At 54.6% G+C, this 18622-nt stretch overlaps 1 protein-coding gene across 1 annotated transcript in view; it reads right to left on the bottom strand.

Moving 5' to 3' along the window:
* Positions 1-5466: 5466 nt before the first annotated feature.
* CHD6 (chromodomain helicase DNA binding protein 6) overlaps positions 5467-18622 on the bottom strand; it is a 48224-nt gene continuing 35068 nt past the window's right edge. The window contains 11 exon segments of the mRNA XM_086623125.1: positions 5467-6357; positions 8403-8507; positions 9557-9676; positions 11539-11699; positions 11702-11729; positions 12420-12866; positions 13391-13597; positions 13885-14033; positions 14600-15421; positions 15424-16164; positions 17300-17508. Coding sequence (XP_086479251.1) covers positions 5467-6357; positions 8403-8507; positions 9557-9676; positions 11539-11699; positions 11702-11729; positions 12420-12866; positions 13391-13597; positions 13885-14033; positions 14600-15421; positions 15424-16164; positions 17300-17508 — 3880 coding nt within the window.

Here is an 18622-nt window from a genome sequence, read left to right as displayed (position 1 = left end):
TTCATGAGCAGGTGTAAGAACGCAGTCCCAGTGTCTCCCACTTACGCAGCAGCTTCTGCCCTGCCCCGAGTTATGGTCCTACACCTACTGGCTTTAATTTCTTTTCAATTGCTCCTTTGCAAAGCCCAGGGCTTTGGCAGGAGGGCATGGGCTGGGGGAGCCGGTCCCTCACTGATGATCAGCTCAGCTCGGTGCTTTCCAAAATGTTGCTTCCCCTAAAATCCAGCTTTAATCCAACACCTAAACATGTTTGTAAGGAGATTTGCTGTAAGACCAAGGAAAACTGACTGCTGTCAGGAAATGCATTTAATTGCTGGTAATTGGGCTTTGCAGTCGGAGTCCTACAGTCGTATTTATTCCGTCAGGAGCAAAGATGTACTTTCCTTGGAGGGACCGAGCTTTGCTTTTCATGCATCTGGGCCTCTACTAGAAATCTCTTCCCTTCTTCTGGAGAGGGAAAAACTAAGTCATTCTCTGCAGATTTTTTCCTTTAAAAATTTGACTTTCTAAATGGTACAGGCTATTCCTGTAAAAAGTCTCCTTTTGCTGCAACATACCCAGCTGAGAAATGTAACAGCCAAATGCTTGGCAGGAGCCGGGAGAGAGCAGACGCGCTGCAGAGCATCTGCTGCGACTCCCGCTCCCCTCGGATGCTCGGCCCTCGCTGCTATTCCTCGAAACCTGCTCCCACTCCACGAGGGCTGGTGCTGGTCTTGCACCAGACTGGGATTGAATTCCAAGCTGAACCAGTAACACCACATCCCCATCCGGCCCAGTGGCAAACGGGAGCCAGGTAACAGTGCCGACCGGAGCCGTTCCTCTAGTTAAAATCACTCTGGAGGGCTGACGAGGCGAGACAGGGGAGTGGGACTGATTTTCTACTGGGCTGGAGATCTTGTGTTGTTTTATGCCTTTTGAGGTGAAATCCGGATTCTCTGGGAATTACAGCACCCATGGCCTTGAGCCACCCCTGGGTGCACCGTGAAACCCCAAACTCCCCAAAAGCCAGAGCAGGACCCCAAGGATGATGCTCCCCAGCAGCGACACAAGCTGTAATGGGCACGTTCGCAGATAGCTGGGAACGAGAGAGAAGCTGGATTTCTCTTACTGCTGATTTTCCAGAGCTGCTGCTCTGCCGGCCACTGGGCCAGCTCCTTGCCTGGCAGTGCTGCCCGTCTGCCTGGCACCCGCCGCCGAGCACCCTGCCGTCTGCTGTGTGCTGGCACATGTGGCGCGAAGCACTCGGGGACCAGGAATGGTGCTTTCACCTCTTCAGGAAAGTGCTCGACATTGCTTTAAGGTTGGAAAAAGCGACGGGAATTAGCGGTCTCGTGACTCAGCCTGTGCTCCACAGCCCTGGAGCTGAAGTGGCTCCTGAAGACGTGGGAAATACAAGTGCACTGAAAAGCTCCGAGTTTTATTTGGTACAAACCAACTGTCGTTAGAGGAATTGCCCTCTGCTCACTGCCAGCCGAGATTTCGGACCGAAATCCTCACCGGGATGTCTGCCCTTGGGGCAGGTAACGCCCGCCCAGCCCTGGCTCAGTGCTGAGGGAGACGCTTAACACCCTTTTGCGACCACCCTGGGAACGACGGATCCTGCCTGAACGCGCGGCGACACTTTTCTATTCCGTGTCCCATCAGAGGAGAATCAGGCAGGGACAGGAGTGCGGAGATGAGCGGCTGCAGGGTGTTTTACCCCGTCACGCTCCGGGAAAGGGCACGGGCGTCCTGCAAAACAAAACCCAGCAAGAGAGCTGTGCCTGCCCGTGCCCCGTCCTCCACAGCCACGTCCGCTCACTTCTTACCAGGTGGTGCAGGACGCACCTCATCCGAGGGGACGGCGCGCAGCCCGGCTGCCAGCGACTGCACGGCTTAAGCGCCAGCGCGGATGCTGCTCCACGTCCCGAGGGGCTGCCTCATTTGTGCAGACCCTTCCAGCAAATACCCTGCATTGACGATGCCAGGGTGGAAGGCTGCAGTGTGCGGAGCCAGAATTTATAGGGAAACTCGGGAACTGGGAATTCGGAGTTCGCACCATCGTTTGGCCTCCTCTGCCCCTGTCCAAGCGATACCTGATGCCTCTTCTGCCTGCTGCTTTCCTGCTTCTCCCCCCAAATAAATGCAGCAGCAAAACATCAGGACAAGGTGTTTATGGAAGGGCAGGGGGAGTGAGCAAAAACTCTTCCTTTACTCTGTGCCTTTTTCCTGGGCCTTAAAAAAATTATTTAGCTTTTCCTGTGCTTCTGCTTATTCATCTGAAAAACTGAATTCATACCTACTTTTCTAAAGCCTGACATCCTTCCATGGAGATTTAGGACAAGCATTTCTTTCCCACCTATTGGCATTTTACAAGGCTTATCCGGAGGCGCTCGGTACAAGGAACCGAACACCTCTTCTGCGGGGAGGTGCCACGTCAAGTGCGAAGGTGTAACTGGTACAGGGGGCTCTCATGACGGGTCTCCAGGCTTCCACCCATCCTCCGGGTGAAGCGGGTCGGCAGAGAGCCCCTGCGCACCCTCGTGTGCTTAAAACTGGGAGCTTGGGCTGTTCCAGTGGTCTTGCAACCCACGAGGGGTGGCGAGTTAACCTACTCGGCGCTGGGTGAAATCGCCGCTGGCCGCGGCGCGGGGCCGAGCCCGGTGACCTGTTGCGATGGCAGGGAAAGCGGTGAGCCCTCCTCTGCGGCGACGCGCATCTCGTGGTGCACCGGGAGCAACCCTAACGAAGGGAGAAGTCCGCCGGGTTTGACGGCTTCTCAACGGATTCGTGCTGAGAAAAAGGCAAGTAACGTTTATCACTGAGTCAGGTGAATTAAACATTCACATATATTTGCTGAAAAAAATTATATACATCTGTAGCAAGGCTCTGCCAAGTTTGAAAGATAAGCATCATCTAGTCACTAAATTAAAAAAATAAAAATCTGACTTTTAAATCTTTTTCTTTTTATCCATGTTCAAGAGCACAGACAGTTTATTTTGTTAGCACATTTGGTGAAGAATGTTATGTTTGTGTGAGTAGCCATGAAAACTGGTGAAAATTTGGCGTTTCTTTTGGATATGATGGAAAATAAGAAGAAGCCACTTACGCCTTACAGTCTAAATAATCCACAGAGTATATCGGGTTGCAAAAGGGTCACAAAGAGCAGCCAAAGAGAAGCCTAAACACCCAGAGACGTAGCATACATGTCTGATAAGGAAGAACAAGGTATAGAGCATGCTGGCTAATTAAATAAATGTCACTTCAAACCCTGTTCCTTACGTGTGTAACCCTGGAAAAACCATCCCGTAACAAGAAATGGACTCGGAAGAGATTTCTGTATCCATTCACAGTAAGGCTTTGAAGATATATGAAGTTTTATAGCATTTGTATTTTAAGGATTTAGGGCAAGTACATGTTCTTCTACTGAATAAAAAGAAAGTTAGTACTTAAAAGGTTCAAAAATATATCAATCGTGATTTTTTTTTTTTTACATAAATAAATTATATCGATTTTGGATTTAACAGCTGAAAAAACCCTTTCTGCTTCCACTGGAGGCAAAACTGAACAAAATGTTAGTTAAATAGAGATAGCAGCATTTCTAAGAAATCTGTCGATAGTGATACAGTATCTATGCTACAAGGATGTTATTAAATAGAACACATTTAATTATCGGGGGGGGGGGGTTGCATTATGATTGATTACAGACTTTAAAAAAAAATAATCATCCAATCCAGTAAACTGGGAATAAATTCTGTGAAAATATAAACCAAATGCTTTTCAGACCATGGGTAACAGACTTCTTTGAGATGCTAATTTTAACATGTACATAATTTATAATCCCAAATGTATAAAAGACAATGACAAAAAGCATCATAAATAAATAATGCAAACTGAAATAGTTATGTCAAAACATTTGGACCATCTGATAAATTAGCAAAACTGTAACAGAAAATAAGTAAAAAATACAGTAAATTGTGACAACCAAATGTGAAACCGATTACTAGCACGCTCCCAACTCCCTCACCAGCCTGCCTTTTGTCTCACTGCCGCACCACCGTGGGTTTATTTCAAGTCTCAAACCATGAGCTGCAAATAAGAACAAGCCCAAGTGAAAGAAAAAATAAACAAGGAGTGAGGGGAAGGAGGAATAAGAAGAGTTGCCCGTGGAGGTGGCTCAGTACCCAGAGCTGCGGGGGCTGACGGCACTAAAACCTGCCCGTGCGAAATGCAGACGTCGGAATCGTTTGCCAATGGGGGTGGGACTCGGAAACACTGTTCAACAGCAAACGGAATGGAAAGAAGAAGCCAAGGTCGTCTCTTCACAGTCTAATGCTAGAAAAGAAGAAACTCGAGCTCTGAAAGTCTCAACGGTCCTTCTCGGAGGGCTCCCCAGCCAGGAACGCTGGCCTACAGCCTCCTCCGTGTCTGCTGAAAGGACGTTGCTTCTGGGGTAAAAGGAGTGGAAAAGTATCAAAACTCAAAAAGCCTCAGTGTTCATACAAGAGCATTAAAATCAGTGTGGCCTGTTGACGGCCGGAAAAAATAAACCAAAAAACCTTTACAGCACTTCTAATGCCATAGATGAGAACTAACGCCGTAGAGGAGAACTGAACGAAGCAGAATGATGAAGAAACTGGTACAGTAATCCCAAAAAAGTCATGCAAGATGTGCAAAACCTTTCCAGCTCAAGCTGAAAACTTCTTGTAACTATTGAGGAAAGGGCAACTAAACTCCACTTAACGTAAAAACCAAACTTTGGTTTTAAAAAATACAAAAGAATGTCTACGTCATGTTTTCACTCGCTGCAGTTTGTCTCCAAACCTTTGAGGTGGCGGTGACAAAGGAATTGCATCACTACCAGTTACGCTTTTTTCCTTTCAAAGAAATGAATATATGCATTTTCAATCATTAGTTATATACTTCTGTCTATACTACTACTCTAGTAACCATGATAAAATAGGGAAATACTTTAAATCAAAAATACACATTAGCACTTACTATAGCTGTGCTTTTACCCCCAAATACAGGCTTTTTGTGTTCGGTGTTGCCGTAGACGGAAACACCCGTGTCTGCGTGTAGACCAAGAGGTACAGACTTTGCTTTTGCTCTTGTTTTCCTTTTTGCTGCTTTTTCTTCTCAAAGGAGTGAGCGATTTGGGGGGGTGACCGAGTACTGGATTTGCTATCGTCGGCTGGGATGAACGACTGGAAAAACAGAACGAGAATTCGGTGCCTCCCAAACTAGCTAGACAACACTGTTTATCTAATAAAGTGGCAAGACCCTGCAACTATTAACATGTAGCATGTCACCAGAGTTTTTTCTGACAGGGAATTAGGTAGATCATATTACTCATGGAAACACAGGTTTATGAAGGCGGAGTGGGGCGGGAGGGTAAGTAACAAAGAGTTTATGGGGTAAGAAACTCACAAGCCACAATCTTTTTGTGTTTTGTTTTGTTTTTTTTTTTCCAAGGAAACAACAGTTCTAATCGGTATCGCGAGCCGCTTGGCGCTCCTCCTCTGCTGGTCCGTCCTGCTCCTTCTCTGCCGGCAGAGGCGGTGTTTGCTCCGCACAGTTTTCACTGTTTGCAGCTTCTTTTTCCGGCAGCAAGACAGTTTCTGGCTCTGGGTTTGCCAGTTCCCCTTTCGCTTTCTTTCTCTTCCGCTTCTGGCTTTCCAGGTTCGCTGCCTCCGAGTGCCTGCTTTGCTGGATGCCGGGCAGCGCCATGCCGATGCCAGGGGAGAGAAACATAGAGGGATAGATCAGTCCAGGAGACATCCCTGGGATAAGAAACGGGTTAAAAGCTACAGGACTACTGGTAGTTATTGCGGATTCTGTCTGATTAGAAAACGAACTAGGACCAGGCTTCTCCTCCGAGAGAGTTTCTTTTTTCGCATCCTGGCTACTCGGTTTATCCTCCGCAGCTTTCTCTGCACCGGCCGTACCGCTTTTCGTTGTGCTTGTTAACGAAGTCGGAGCAGTCGCAGTACAAGCAGTTGTCATGGGGGGGTTGAGAAGTCCTCCAACACCAAACATCTGTGGGACGGTGGCCATGCCCGGCAGCATCATGGGCAACATACTCAGGGTGCTTTTCACGTCCTCGCCGGTGGGCACTGCCGCAAATCCAGCAGGAAACCCAACCAGCCCGGTCAGAGGGATCCCCTGCATGTTTCTCATGTTCTGAAGTCCGACTAGATCCATCCCAGCAATCAGTCCATTCATGAACAATGGTCCCATTCCAGAAGAAGAATCTGCTACAATGCCGGGGCCTTTAATGAGATCGCTTCGGGGCCGCCTTCCCCTCCGGCGCGGCCCCGCGTCCCGGAGCACGGGCTCGGTCAGGATGCGATTGAATTTGCTTTCGGGTAAGTAGCCCTGAAAACAAAACACACACAACAGAAAAGAGCCGGCAGTTATCACCGTGTCAAAGCAAATCTGGCTCTTCTGTGCTTGCATCTGCATCCCAGATGGTGTCAGCACAGAAGTATTTGCCTACATGATATGGAATTTGAGAGGTACGCACAACTTTTCCCCAAGGGATGCTGCCAAATGCCAAACACCCTCGCTCTGCCCTGGCGTGATACTGCAGCGCCGAAGTGCACAGGGAGGAAAGGAGGAGGCATGTTTTGACCCCCCATTTTCACCCAAGCCCTCAGCAACAGCTGTAGACAACAGGAGAAGCTCCGGGGCAGGTCTGTGTCAGACACCAACTAAACTCCCCTCCCAGCTTTAATGGTGGCTTCAGCAGCAGGTGAAACCCCAGGTCTTTTAGATGCGAAGGGCCAAATTTTCAATGCTCTGCAGGACGGCAAAGCTGCATGGGATGGCACACAGAGAGTGGACATGCTGTCTGAGGAGCTCCTGCTTAGAGCGTCGCTGAGACACCTCGAAGGTTCTTCTGAGCGTTCGGACATGGGACCAAAACCCAGCAGCCACAGCTGGGTGAGACCGTGCGGTTACACCGAGCAGGGCGGGGGGGTCCGTAGTGCAGGTCAAAACTGTTTTTCAGCATCCTCATCACAGAAAATTAAACATTTCCCTTTGTGGCTCCCTTGAGTTTCAATCCCGCTGCTCTTTGAACCGTTTCCAATACTGGATTTAGGTAGGAAAAGTGTTTCCCATTGACACCTGCAGTGCAGAAATGTGAAATCGAATGCCCCTGGCAGCCTGCACAGCTCAGCGACTGCCTGGAGAGGGACAATCTTCTGCTCTGCTCCCACTGGCACGTGGGAAAACCTGCATGGGACCACGGCCGTGCCTGGGCTCCGCGGGGCGGCCAACCCCACGCTCCCGCCTGCCCAAGCGCCCGGAGCAGCCAGATGTCCCTCCGCATGCACGTGCCAGGACGGATGCGCACTTGCCAAAAGCAAAGTGCTGATGGGGCTCGGGGGTGCGAACGCTGACGGGCATGCAGCCGCCAAACCGGGGCGTGTGGGCGGGTGCCCGGGCTGGGGGCCAGGCGCACAGCTATTCCTGTGGCAAAGGGACCATCCCCTGCAAAGGATGGTAAGGAAAAGCTGCCGGCTCCCACGGGTGCTGGCCGCCCAGCCGGGGCACTGATGCCAGCCCAGACCTGGAGTTGTTTCCTGGGGAGTGGGGCAGACCATGCCAAATCTCCAGCGCTAATTAAAAGCAAATTTGAGAGCAGTACAAACCTCTAAGCCAACTGATTCCCTCTCCAGCCCCCTGCACGGGCGTCACGCAAACCACTGCAGCCACAAAAACAGGGAGCAGGCGAGAGGGACTGTAGGGAGAAGTCTGGATAAGACCAGCCCACAGGGTGGGGAAGGGCGATCTGGCAGCGTCCGTGTGCCGGAGGGGAGAGCGCTCCATCCTCTGCATGTGCCGGGGCAGGGACTGGCATGATGAAGAGGGCGAATGAAGGCGGCGAGGCTCGGCTCTGAACTGCCCCTCTCCCTGCCAGTGTCAGAGCCCTCAGGCCTGGTGACCCGCTGGGCTGTGCCAGGCCCAGGGCTGTGCAGACAGAGTTTGCAGGAGCTGATGAAAAGCCTCAGCTGAGGGTATTTTTGAAAATTTGACCCGTGAGAATGTGCTTTGTCCACTCCCTGCCATCCAGCGCCCGAGGTGGATTACTGCTCCCAGGGTGTTTCTTTTCCCTGCTGTTGCTGAGCATGCCGAGGCTTTCCGGATGGTCACCCTGAGCTGCCGAGCCCCGTTCCCAGGGCGCTGACCCCATTTCTCTCCTTCCCCTGGCCGCGCCACGGAGCTGCGGCACGAACCCAACCTCCCTGTGCCACGCGAGCGGTCCCGGTGCTGCCAGCCCTGAGCCATCCCCTCCCGCCTGCGCAGCGGAGCTCCTGCCTCGCAGCTCCCGGGTCCTCACTGGAGAAAGGTTGTGGGGATGGGGAGGGGAAAGAAAAGATGACATGATACAGATGTCTCCAAAAGCTCTAACTTACTGAAAGCTTAACAATGTCAGCCCAGTCAGCTGCAACAGCATACTCCAAGTTTGCATCAAGCCACCTTGGCAATTCCTTCAATGCTGGTGCCGTGGCTCCCCCTAACTATAAAACACAGCAGAAGGATGACCTCTATTGCAGAAAGAGTTATGTAAAATAAGACAAGAAATACGATTACACTTCCCCTAGCTCCTCGCTTTGGGCTGCGCTTGGGCTGGGGCAGAGACTCTTCCCTTGCTACGCATCTCTGCAGGACTCAGTATGCGCCTGCTGCCTCCAGACACACAATTTGGGGAGAAAAGGCAAGTTCAGCCTCTGTGGCCCGTCCCATCGCCCTCCCCAGGAACAAGCGATGGGCACAGAGCTTCTATAAAAGCCATGCTCAGAACCGGACAAACCCACCAATTCACCCAGGTCTCCAAGGGCCATCGTGGGTGTAACCAAGGGAAACACAGATGTGGCTGAAACAGCCTCTTTCTGCCACACCCTTCAGGTTTGGGTTTAGATGTGATTCATGTCACATCACCTTCTGACCTAGCACAGTCCCGGGTGCGTTTAAGAACTGAATTTGGGTGGAAAGTATCCCTGAACGTCCCTTCTTTTTCAGAGAGGTGAACATCAGTGCACTGGAGATTAAACTGCAGACAAATAAATCCACGCTCCTCAGGAAGGAAGGAAAAACCCTTCAAACCTGCCACTCCCCGCACGCCCACCACTCGGATGGGTATTGGTATGCTCTGCCTGCACCTCGTAAGGAGGAACAAACCAAAGCTATTTGCATGGCAATATTACAGTTTGTGGCATACTGCCATTCAAAGGGAACCATCAAATCTGGAACGGGAAGCACCAGCCAGGGCTGTGCTGGTGGTGGCTTTAAAGCCAAAGGCCGAACTCCTTTGCCATTGCGGGGGTCTGTGTACCCTGGCAAGGGTGAACACTCAGACCTTCCTTACTCCACGCAGAAAGTCACTTATTTTGCAAGTCTGCGTCCCCTCAGGCACACACGTGTCACAGGACAGCGCAGATCAGTGACGTGTTCCAGACTTTTGACCCATCCATAGGCTCCTCTGGATTAAATCTCCCCCAGGTGAGCTCAGGGTCTGCTAAGCATTTGAGGACGCCAAGGGCAGAGCACAGAACAGGCCTTCGCTTACCCGCCGTCCGGTACCCTTATGTACAACGGGCACCCGCTCCTCTCCCGTCAGTGAGTTAATGTCCAATTTGCTGGGGTCCTTGCAGCGCTGCCTCCTCTGCTTGGGCTTGTCTGAAAAACTCTGGAGTGCAAACAAGACAACGTTAATGAGACCAGACGGCTTAATGAGCCTGGACGGCTACACGCCCCGCAGGAGAGCGGCACGGACGAGCTCCCGAGGGGCAGAGGGTCCCTGCACACCTGGGTGGGAGCAGCACGAGCAGCACAAGCTGGGCTCTGCCACAGGGCCAGCTCTCAAATGAGCACAACTGATTTTTGCAGGGGTAAAGGGGTCTTCAGTGTGCCCCACTCAGACTGCTCCAGCCTTTTCTAATTCCCCTCCAATCCTAAAACCAATTCACATACGCACATCCGTAATAACCACAACCAGGGAAGAAAAGAGAGAACAGGTCTGTGTGAGCCACCTCGCGTCAGTCCCACACAGCTATCCGCTTCTCGCCAGCCCATCTGTGCCTGGTTTCGCTCCTGTTTCAGCTGTTCTCCCCACAGACCTGCTGCACCACGTTCCTTTAGGATCCTTTGGGATCAGAGCCCTTCAGAACCGCAACCTACAGGCTCACGGCTGAGTTGCTGCGTGCACTGAGTCCCGGCACCAATGCGCCTGCAGGGATGTGGCGTTATAACGAACTGGTGCAGGCTCTGATTCCTGAGAGGCAAAGAAAGGACCCGGAGCTCCGGCTGTCCTTCAACAAGCTGAGCTGCTGCAGTTCCCCAAAGCAGCTTTCAACCCATCCTACCTGGAGAGAGAACACCCACCCTGCCAGGGGAGGTCCTGTGGCGCTGGCCCAGGGCACTGGGGGCTTGTGGGGAGCAAGACGTTCACCAGTGGCATGGCCAGACTGGGCGAGCTCCAGTAAGCCCCCACGGAAGGCAGGAGCGATGGAGAGGAGTGGAAAGGCACCTCCACGCCTGCTCCACCATCTGACTGCTTCTTGCGGTGCTCCGGGGCGTCCGGCCTCGGGCACAGAGCGGCACGTATCTCCGGACTTTGAAAAGCAAGAGCTGTCCTGCCCGAGCAAACACTGGGCTCCCCATCTCTCATCTCTCAGGAGCTCCAAAACGCTAACAGATGGCCTCTGCTCCAAGCTCCAGGGAATCCCTGCCTCACGCACACAATCCTCCCGCACCGGGATGTGCAGCCTTTTATCTGTTAGCACATTTCTTCCTACGCTGTTGTACGGCCTGTGCTCTGCCTACCACCTCGCCTCATACGCTAAATAAGCCGAAACCTGGAGCAAACCAACCCGTGAAACCATGAGGCGGATGCTTACGAGACGGCCAGAACCATCAGACAGGTCCTGCTCCAGCAGGGGGACTGGACTAGATGATCCTTTCAGGTCCCTTCCAATCCCTGACGTTCTGTGATTCTGTGATCCTGTGACTCTGCCCCCCACTCTCTGCCACTCTGCTTTGTGATGGCACCCACGGCCGCGCAGCCGCAGCCTTCGCAGCCGGTAACACGGCCGCTTCCCTCCAGTTTTTAAAGCGAGGAGGTTTCCTCTTGCCTGGGAGCCTTATTTAATACAACAGCACTGCCTAAAATGACCCCAGGTGAAAGGGAGCAACACAGACCGACCCTGAGCATCCCAAATCCCTTTTCCCCTTTCCTTCCCCATCCCAGGTGCTTCTAACGGTGCGTCGGGCAGACGGATCCACTGGAGCTGGAGAACAGACCTTGGGGAGGGGGACGCAGCTCAGCAAGTGCCTGTCCCTGCCGCGCAGAGAAGCGTGCCTGCCTCCCAAACGTGCGACGAGCTTCCCACACAGCCTGCGGGACACCACAAGCCACGGCAGAGGGAAAAAGGCTGCATTTTGAGACACTTCGTGGAAGCCCTGAACTCAAGAGGAACCGCAGAAAACCTAACGCCAAGGGGAAGACACACGGCCGACGCACACGCACGTGCCACCGAAGGCCACCCTTACTGTGCCAAAGCCGGGAACGTCGAGTGTGTAGTCGGACTGCTGCCGGAGCCAGTCGAGGAGGCTCTTATTTGGGACAGCCTTCTCTGCTTGGCTGCCAGCACCTGGCACTGGCTGTGGAGTTGAGGTAGCAGCAACCGGCCCATCAGGGAGGGGGCTGTTCTGGGGGGCTGCGGCTGGTCTTCCTGAACATCCTGATGTGGAGGGAGGAGCAGAGAGAGCCCATCAGCAGCATGTTGGTGACGCACGCGCACCCAGACAAGCAGAGCTCCCAAAGTGGGTTATCTGCTCCCATTGCACAGTTTAACCCACGTATTCCCAGTGCCTGTTCCTTAAATCACCACCCACCACCGCATCACACTTCCACTCAGCCCCAGCACTGGGGGCATGGAGGGCAGAAAGAGCTGGGAGACGCTTCTGAACTCACCTGGAAACACCCGAATCACCAGAAGGACCAACTTATCCCCAGATCACTCCTAAAAGTGGTCTAGAGGGACTGGTCTTGCTCCCAGAGCCCCATTCTTTGAATGGATCCCAGGGCGGATGGTGAAAGGGTGCAGCAGGCTCTGGGCCACAGCTCTGGTGGGGCCAAGGACATCTCCTTGTGTTCTCTAACTCTAGACAACCCCCAAGCTGGGACAGCTGCTTTTGATAACTCTTAGCAGGACTCAAACACTCCAGGTGGAGTGCTGCAAGCCAGAGGGAAAATTTCCTTTCCTCCCCGGAGCAGTATCTGCTCCTGCCTGCTCCAGCACAAGCCAAGCTGTCCTGGAGGAAGTCCTGCACTGTCCTGGGCAGCAGAGCTTGTTGAGGAGAGCTGGACCATGAGACAAACCATGCTGACTCCATCGGGGCCATGCAAAAGGGGAGAAGCATCAACCCACCTGCAGCCTGGTTGGAAGAGGCCTCTCCTTCAAGAAGATAAGGTCCATCCCTTCTACATTTTTTCTCCTGCCTCGTCTCCTCCTCATCGCAGCATCATCTCTTCGGAGGCTGCCGTTCACAATTTGTCCTGTGACAGGATGGATTAACCCTGCCTGGAGGATGCCAGACAAGTCCATGCCCAGGGAGCCTTGGAGGGTGTTCACGGTCCCCAGTTTGGGCATGTTTGCATTCAGGGGGAAAGGAGAGGAGCTCCCTGGGGACCCATCGGAGCCTCTGGACAAGTCCACCGCTGTGTCGCGCCAGCCGTTCAGCACAATGGGTGGATGAACATGGGTTGCTGCCAGCTGCTCCAAGCTCCTCTGTTTGGCTTCTCTCTCCATCTCGAACTCATAGGGCCTCCTGTGCTTCCGCTCGTCCTTTGCAAAGGCAGGAGTCAGGAAACCTTCCTGTGTGTGTCAAAGCCATGGAGAGGGTTATGGCTGCTCGCACTGCCCAGGGACCACAGATCCTCAAACCAGCACTGAGCTAACGGTCAGGCTCTTGTGCCTCTCTGCAGGAGCCCTGAAGGGGCTACCCCTGTCCTCGGACACATCACACCTCTTTCCCTGCGTGGGGATGGTGCAGGAGCACCCTCGCACACGCTTCATCTCTCAAGGTGCTACAACCCGGGGTGCTCTGCGAGCTGCTGGGCCACCAGGCTGGGGTCCGAGGCCAGCAGCTTCTGTCTGCGCTGTGTCCACCAGCTGGAGGAGACGAGAGCGAGCTGGTGACCGATGGGGCAGTGCCCTCTCCCACACCCTTTCCTTCAGGACACCAGGGCAGTGGCCCCTTTTCCCCCTGACCACACCGGGTGCTCCAGCGCTGACTCTGGAAGCACCTCTACAGCTGCAGGAGCTGCTGCAGAACAGCCGCCTGGGCAATGCTTCACCCCAGAGACCCAAGGCTGTCCCTGCCCAAGGGCCTCCCTCACCTTTTGTACATGTGAGATTAACACCCCGTTGTTGAAGCTGGGATCGGTGGCTTCTGATTCAGCAAAGCTGTTGCGGCTGCCGGCATTGCTGGCTACTGCTGGAGCTGTCAGCAGGCCCTGTGTCTCAAACTGCTGGCTGGAGGAAGGCCACTTGCCCTTCAGGATGGCATGGCAGATGTTGTCAATGCGGTTGATGATCACGCGGTCCTGAAAACAGAATTGGGCAGTGGCAGGCTGGGACTGGAATGACTGACTTGTCTGTGTCATCCCAGGCTTAAAGACAAACCCAGCCCTGGTGACCTCAGCTCGGCAGGGAACAGCTTGGGGGCAGGTGTGTCCATGGCACGGGTGCTTGGGAAGGACATCCCAGTTAGAGCGTCTGTGGGGAGCCATGTGCGGAGGACCAGGAGGCAGAGCTGGGGCTGTGTGAGCCACTGCTGGTCAGGACAGCGCAGTGACACTTGTGATACAAACAGTGTTCATTTTAAACTCACCTTAGGCCACTCAGAGAAGGAGTAAAGTGTCTTCTCCTGCAGCAGCTGCGCTATGGTCGGTGCCCGGGCATCCTGAAGGTCATCGATCTCCCCGGGCAGGACAGAAGGAGAACTCTTGCTCTCTTCCTCCAAATACTTCTCTGGACCATCTGAGAAAGCGACAGAGAACAGAGCCCATCACCGTCCTGCCCCTCTCACCCTCTCTAGGTGGGAGCAACTCCTCACACCTTCCCACCCTGGCACCTGTTCTCCAACCAGCCACCGAGAAACGCAGCAGCCCTGGGTGGTGGCAGGCGGCCCACACTGCTCAGGGAGGGCCAGTGCTGCCCTGGGCCGAGGCTGGGGGATTTGTGTTGCAGTGGCCCCATCCCTGACCATCCCCATACCCCAGGCGGGTGAGGAGAGCACATGCCTTTCCAGAAGAAGCTGCTCACCAGGCAGTGCCCTGTGCCAGGAAAGGAAGGGTGTCCTGCATTCCATGGGGTGGTCATGGCAGAAGGGCTGCTGGGGCTCAGGGCTGGGGGTCCCTGCCAGCCCTGCTGGCAAATGCAGCCATCAGCCCGTCCCATTGTTCCCCGATCACATCAGCTAGAGGAACCCCAACTCCTGCAGAGGGGCGGCTGCTCCGGGGGCTTTGGCTCTGCAGGGAGGACAGCAGGTCCCTCCCACCCCACCGGAGGTGGTGGTCAACCAAAGGGAGCTCTCAGGACCGTACCTCGACTCTGGCTGCTGCTGACATTCTCCCTCTCATCTCTGTTCTCGCACTCTTCCTGCTTCACCTCCTGGGGCCGGGGGTGCAGGGTGTCTCTGCAGCCTGCCGGCCCCTCAGCCCCTCGGCCCCAGGCCTCCCCGCTGGGCCGGGAGGGCTCTGCCCCTGGGGTCCCCCGCAGAGGTGCAGGCAGGCTGAAAGCCTGGCTCTGAGCCTGGCCTGGGGAGTGCTGCAGGGTGTTCTCCTCATCCAGGCCACGGTCCTCCCTGCCCTCTGGCCCAGGCTCCCCCAGCCCTTCGGGGGTCCCCAGCCCCAGGGACTCCCTCTCGCCGTTCACGTCTTCTGGGCAAGTGTCCTCGGGTGTGGGGAGGCCAGAGCTCTGCTCCTCACCCCCCAGTTCATGAGCTTCGGGGTCACAACCAGCCCTGGTCCTGGGTCCAATCAAGCCTTCCACAACATCTGCTGCTGCCTCAGAGTTATCATCATCCTCTTCTTCCTCCTCATCTTCCTCGCTGTGGCTCTGACTTGGCCCTGACTTTGCCTCCATTCCTTTCTCCTGCAGTAGATTGATGAACCTCTGCTCAGGAGGAACCTTCATTTCATAGTTGTGAAGACCGGGCGTGTAGAGCCCTACGCTTATCACCCCCTCCATGGCGCTGTGCTCGGGCCGCGCGGGCACGGGGCTGGTGAGCTCTGCCTTCTGCTGCAAAGATTCGCAGAGCTCCGCTGGGACGCTCCGGGAAGGGTCGCTTTCGGGGGTGGAAGGTGAAGGCTCAGCTTCCTCGTTCTGACTGTCCGTCTGGTCACAGCCCATCTGCAAACCCTCAGGAAGGGAGTCTCTCTCATGGCATCTGCGTCGCAGCTGGACGGATCCTCGTCCCCCTCCAGCTTGCCCTCGGAGAGTTTCGCAACGCTGCTTCCCACATCCGTGCAACTGGGGCTGTCCCGGGCGAGGGAGCTCTGCTCGCTGTTGCACACCTTCTCGTCGTACATCATGCACACCAACGAGTCCGGCAGAGAGCTCTCGTCGTAGTTACTGGAAATGATGTCCTGGACTTTGGACATGAAGGTTTCACAGTTTGCATCCGGCGGACTGCCCCCAGCCTGGGACAGAGTGCTGTCTACGGCTTCGAGCTTGACCTGACTCTCAGCTTCATTCTCCAGGGATTCGCAAGTCCGGTCCACCTGGCTGTAGAGAGGGGAACTGTAGAGTTTGGAGTTAGTCTGGTAAAGGCAGCACAGGGTTTCTGGGCTTGGGAGCCCCGTTCTTTTATGCTGGGCATAGTTCCTGTACGCATCTAAAAAAGACAGCTGGGGGTCATTCATGATGTAGTAGTCAGTGCGATTCAGGCCATGCTTGGCGGTGCCGATCAGCAGGTCCCGATCGTGTTTGCCACACTCCCACCACACCGGCAGGTAGAGGCTCGGCCGGCACAGCTTGAGCCGCTCGTGGAGCTGCGGGCACTTGAGCACCTGCTCGCGCACCTTTCGCAGAAGCTCGATACGGTAGAGGGTTCTGGCAGCACGTTCCTCCGTGATGGGCTCCACGTAGATGTCAGGGTCCGGGGGACCTAGAGCAGGGACAGGAAAGCCAAGGCCCCATTATACAGACTGGTGAGAGTCACTCAGAGGCAGTGAGGAGCAAGGTGAGCTTTAACCCTTGCTCAGACCGCAGGTGAGGGGGGGGGAGCGCTTGTAGCCACTGTTGAAGTCTCATTTCTCCATCTCACCACCTTCCATTCATTTGCCACCAGACGGACATACACTAAACTCCCTCGACTTCAGCAGCTGGACCAAGAGTGGCACTCGGCTGCAGAGGGTTTCAGAGTCTGGTCTGAGCTCTGCTTCGTCAGCGCCAGCAGTGCTGGAGCTGCCTGGACCTGCCAGGAGCAGCTCGCTGGGGTCTGAGCCTCTGGTAGCCCTTCAGCAGGTTCTCAGGGATGGGGGAGTCCCTCAACTCGTGCAGCTCTTTTGATGAGGAACACCTACCTAAGGCATTAACACACACATGTAAGGGCCCACGCCTGAGACCAGACCCCCTGACAGCTCTGAGACAGAATCCTTTCTGCTGCTGCTAGAAGCAAAGTGCTTTGTGCTTAAACAGCCCCCAAGCAGCCTTTCATCTGCCATGTCCCGCACGGTGCCAAGGCACTGGGGTTCAGCAGGGCACCCTGAGAAAAGGGGTGCCCTGTGTGTTGGCCAGGCTTCCCGAGCCTCCTGCGGGGATCTCAGACTCCCTGTACCCTGTAGCAGAGCTCTCTACTCAGCTACCCCACAGCACGGGCACTGCGCAGGCTCTGTCCAGCGCCAGCAGAGAGATGCTTGGGAAAAAAGCAGGAATACAGACTGCCCAAACAACCCCCCATCCAGGAGATGTGATCTGCTGCTTCTCTACTTCGCCTCCCTCACATCTATTGGATAAAACTGAATGTGATCTCACGGGAGAGCTGGGAGAGCAGGGGCAGGAGCCCGCGGGGCTGCCCGGCCTTCCCACTGCGCTGGGCAAGCGGCACACGGTGGTGACGAGGCAGCCAGAAATGCACATGGCTTCTGCCAGCCCACAGCCTGCCTGGTGTCCCACTGCCCCCACACGCCCCTGAAACTCCTCCCTTGCTCTCCTGCTCCACGAGAGCAGTGGGACCATTTCTGACCTATGGCTACACGGACCTACCGTCACCTCGCGTACGCCACACAGTTTCCACTCACCATCCTCCTTCCACAGTGGTAGACCACAGACATTCTTGCACATGGCCACAAAGCTGTAGAAGTACTTCTCCAGGCTCTCATCTGTCTTCTTCTCCAGTCGAGAGATGGCTCGGAACTGGGCCCAGTCAAAGATCTTTTTCTCCTGGTCATAGATAACCCCAAAGGAGGAGACAGTGCGGTAGAAATCTGCCTGCTCCCTCCTGGTCCACCTGCGGGGCATGGAGGAGACATGAACACCACTGAGACACGTTCTGGTCCCAGCACGGGCAAGGCACCAGGCAGAGAGGCTCAGAGAGGACTATCTAGTTCCTGCCCACCAGTTTTGGGGGAGCTGCCAGGAGGAGCACACCAGGGGGATCACCACAACCTGAGATCCTCTGCCTTACGGTGCGCAGTGAGGAGGAGCAAAGGCCCTGAGCCCTCCTGATGTTTTTTTTTTTTTGAAAAAACACTCTTTGGCTGTTTGAAAAAGCACCAAGTGCAACTCCTGGCTGTGCTGCCAATGGGGCACAAGCTCCAGCACCTTCTGTGGAGGCACAAACCTATCTCACCTACGCGCTTCCTGCCACATCGGGTTATCTCATTACCTCCATGGAACCACCAACTCTCTGTTCCAGGAATTAGAAAGGAAGGTCCTGCAAACACAGCTCTCATCCAGCCTTTTCCAGAGGCAAACTGGGACTGGGGTTCGTTGCCATAAGGGTCCCAGTAACAAACACCATCCACCCCACTGACTTCTGTGGACTCCTGCGTGCCAGGGGTGGGTGTCACCTGCTCCCCACTGAAGGAAAGCAGCCATGGTGATGGGGGTGTTCCGTTACAGCACTGTTAGAGCACAACCTTCACTCTGGCTTGGACCTTCTGAGCTTCCATCTTGTGGGGATCGCTCAGAGGAATGATCCAGGACAGAGACCCTGGGCAAACACAGCCCCAGGCAAACGGAGCACAGAGGAACCGGCCACGGAGCGCAGACAGGGTGCAAACTGCAGGAGCAGGTCCCAGCAGAGCAAGTGGGTGCTGTGGGCTGAAGAAAGCTTCAAGTCAAACCTCAGCTCCTCTGAACTGCAGCTCTGAGCCAGCACCAGCAAGCGGCTGGGACACGTCAAGGGAGAGCAGAGAGGGTGAGAGCACCCACAGCACTCCCCAAATACAGCCAGAGCAGCATTCCCACCCTGCTCCCAGGGCCGTGAGCCCTCTGCAGTGGTATTTCATTCCGGAAAGGAGAATAACAAGAAGAAAGTTAATAAAAAAAAAATAAAAATGATCCAAATCAAGGAGCCCAATGGGGAATTAGCTGAAAGGCCTCAAATGAAAGGCTGGTGG

Source organism: Tauraco erythrolophus, chromosome 18 (assembly GCF_009769465.1).
Source record: "Tauraco erythrolophus isolate bTauEry1 chromosome 18, bTauEry1.pri, whole genome shotgun sequence".
Taxonomy (NCBI): domain Eukaryota; kingdom Metazoa; phylum Chordata; class Aves; order Musophagiformes; family Musophagidae; genus Tauraco; species Tauraco erythrolophus.
Note: the sequence above shows the minus strand (reverse complement) of the source record. Positions and strands in the feature narration are given on the sequence as shown.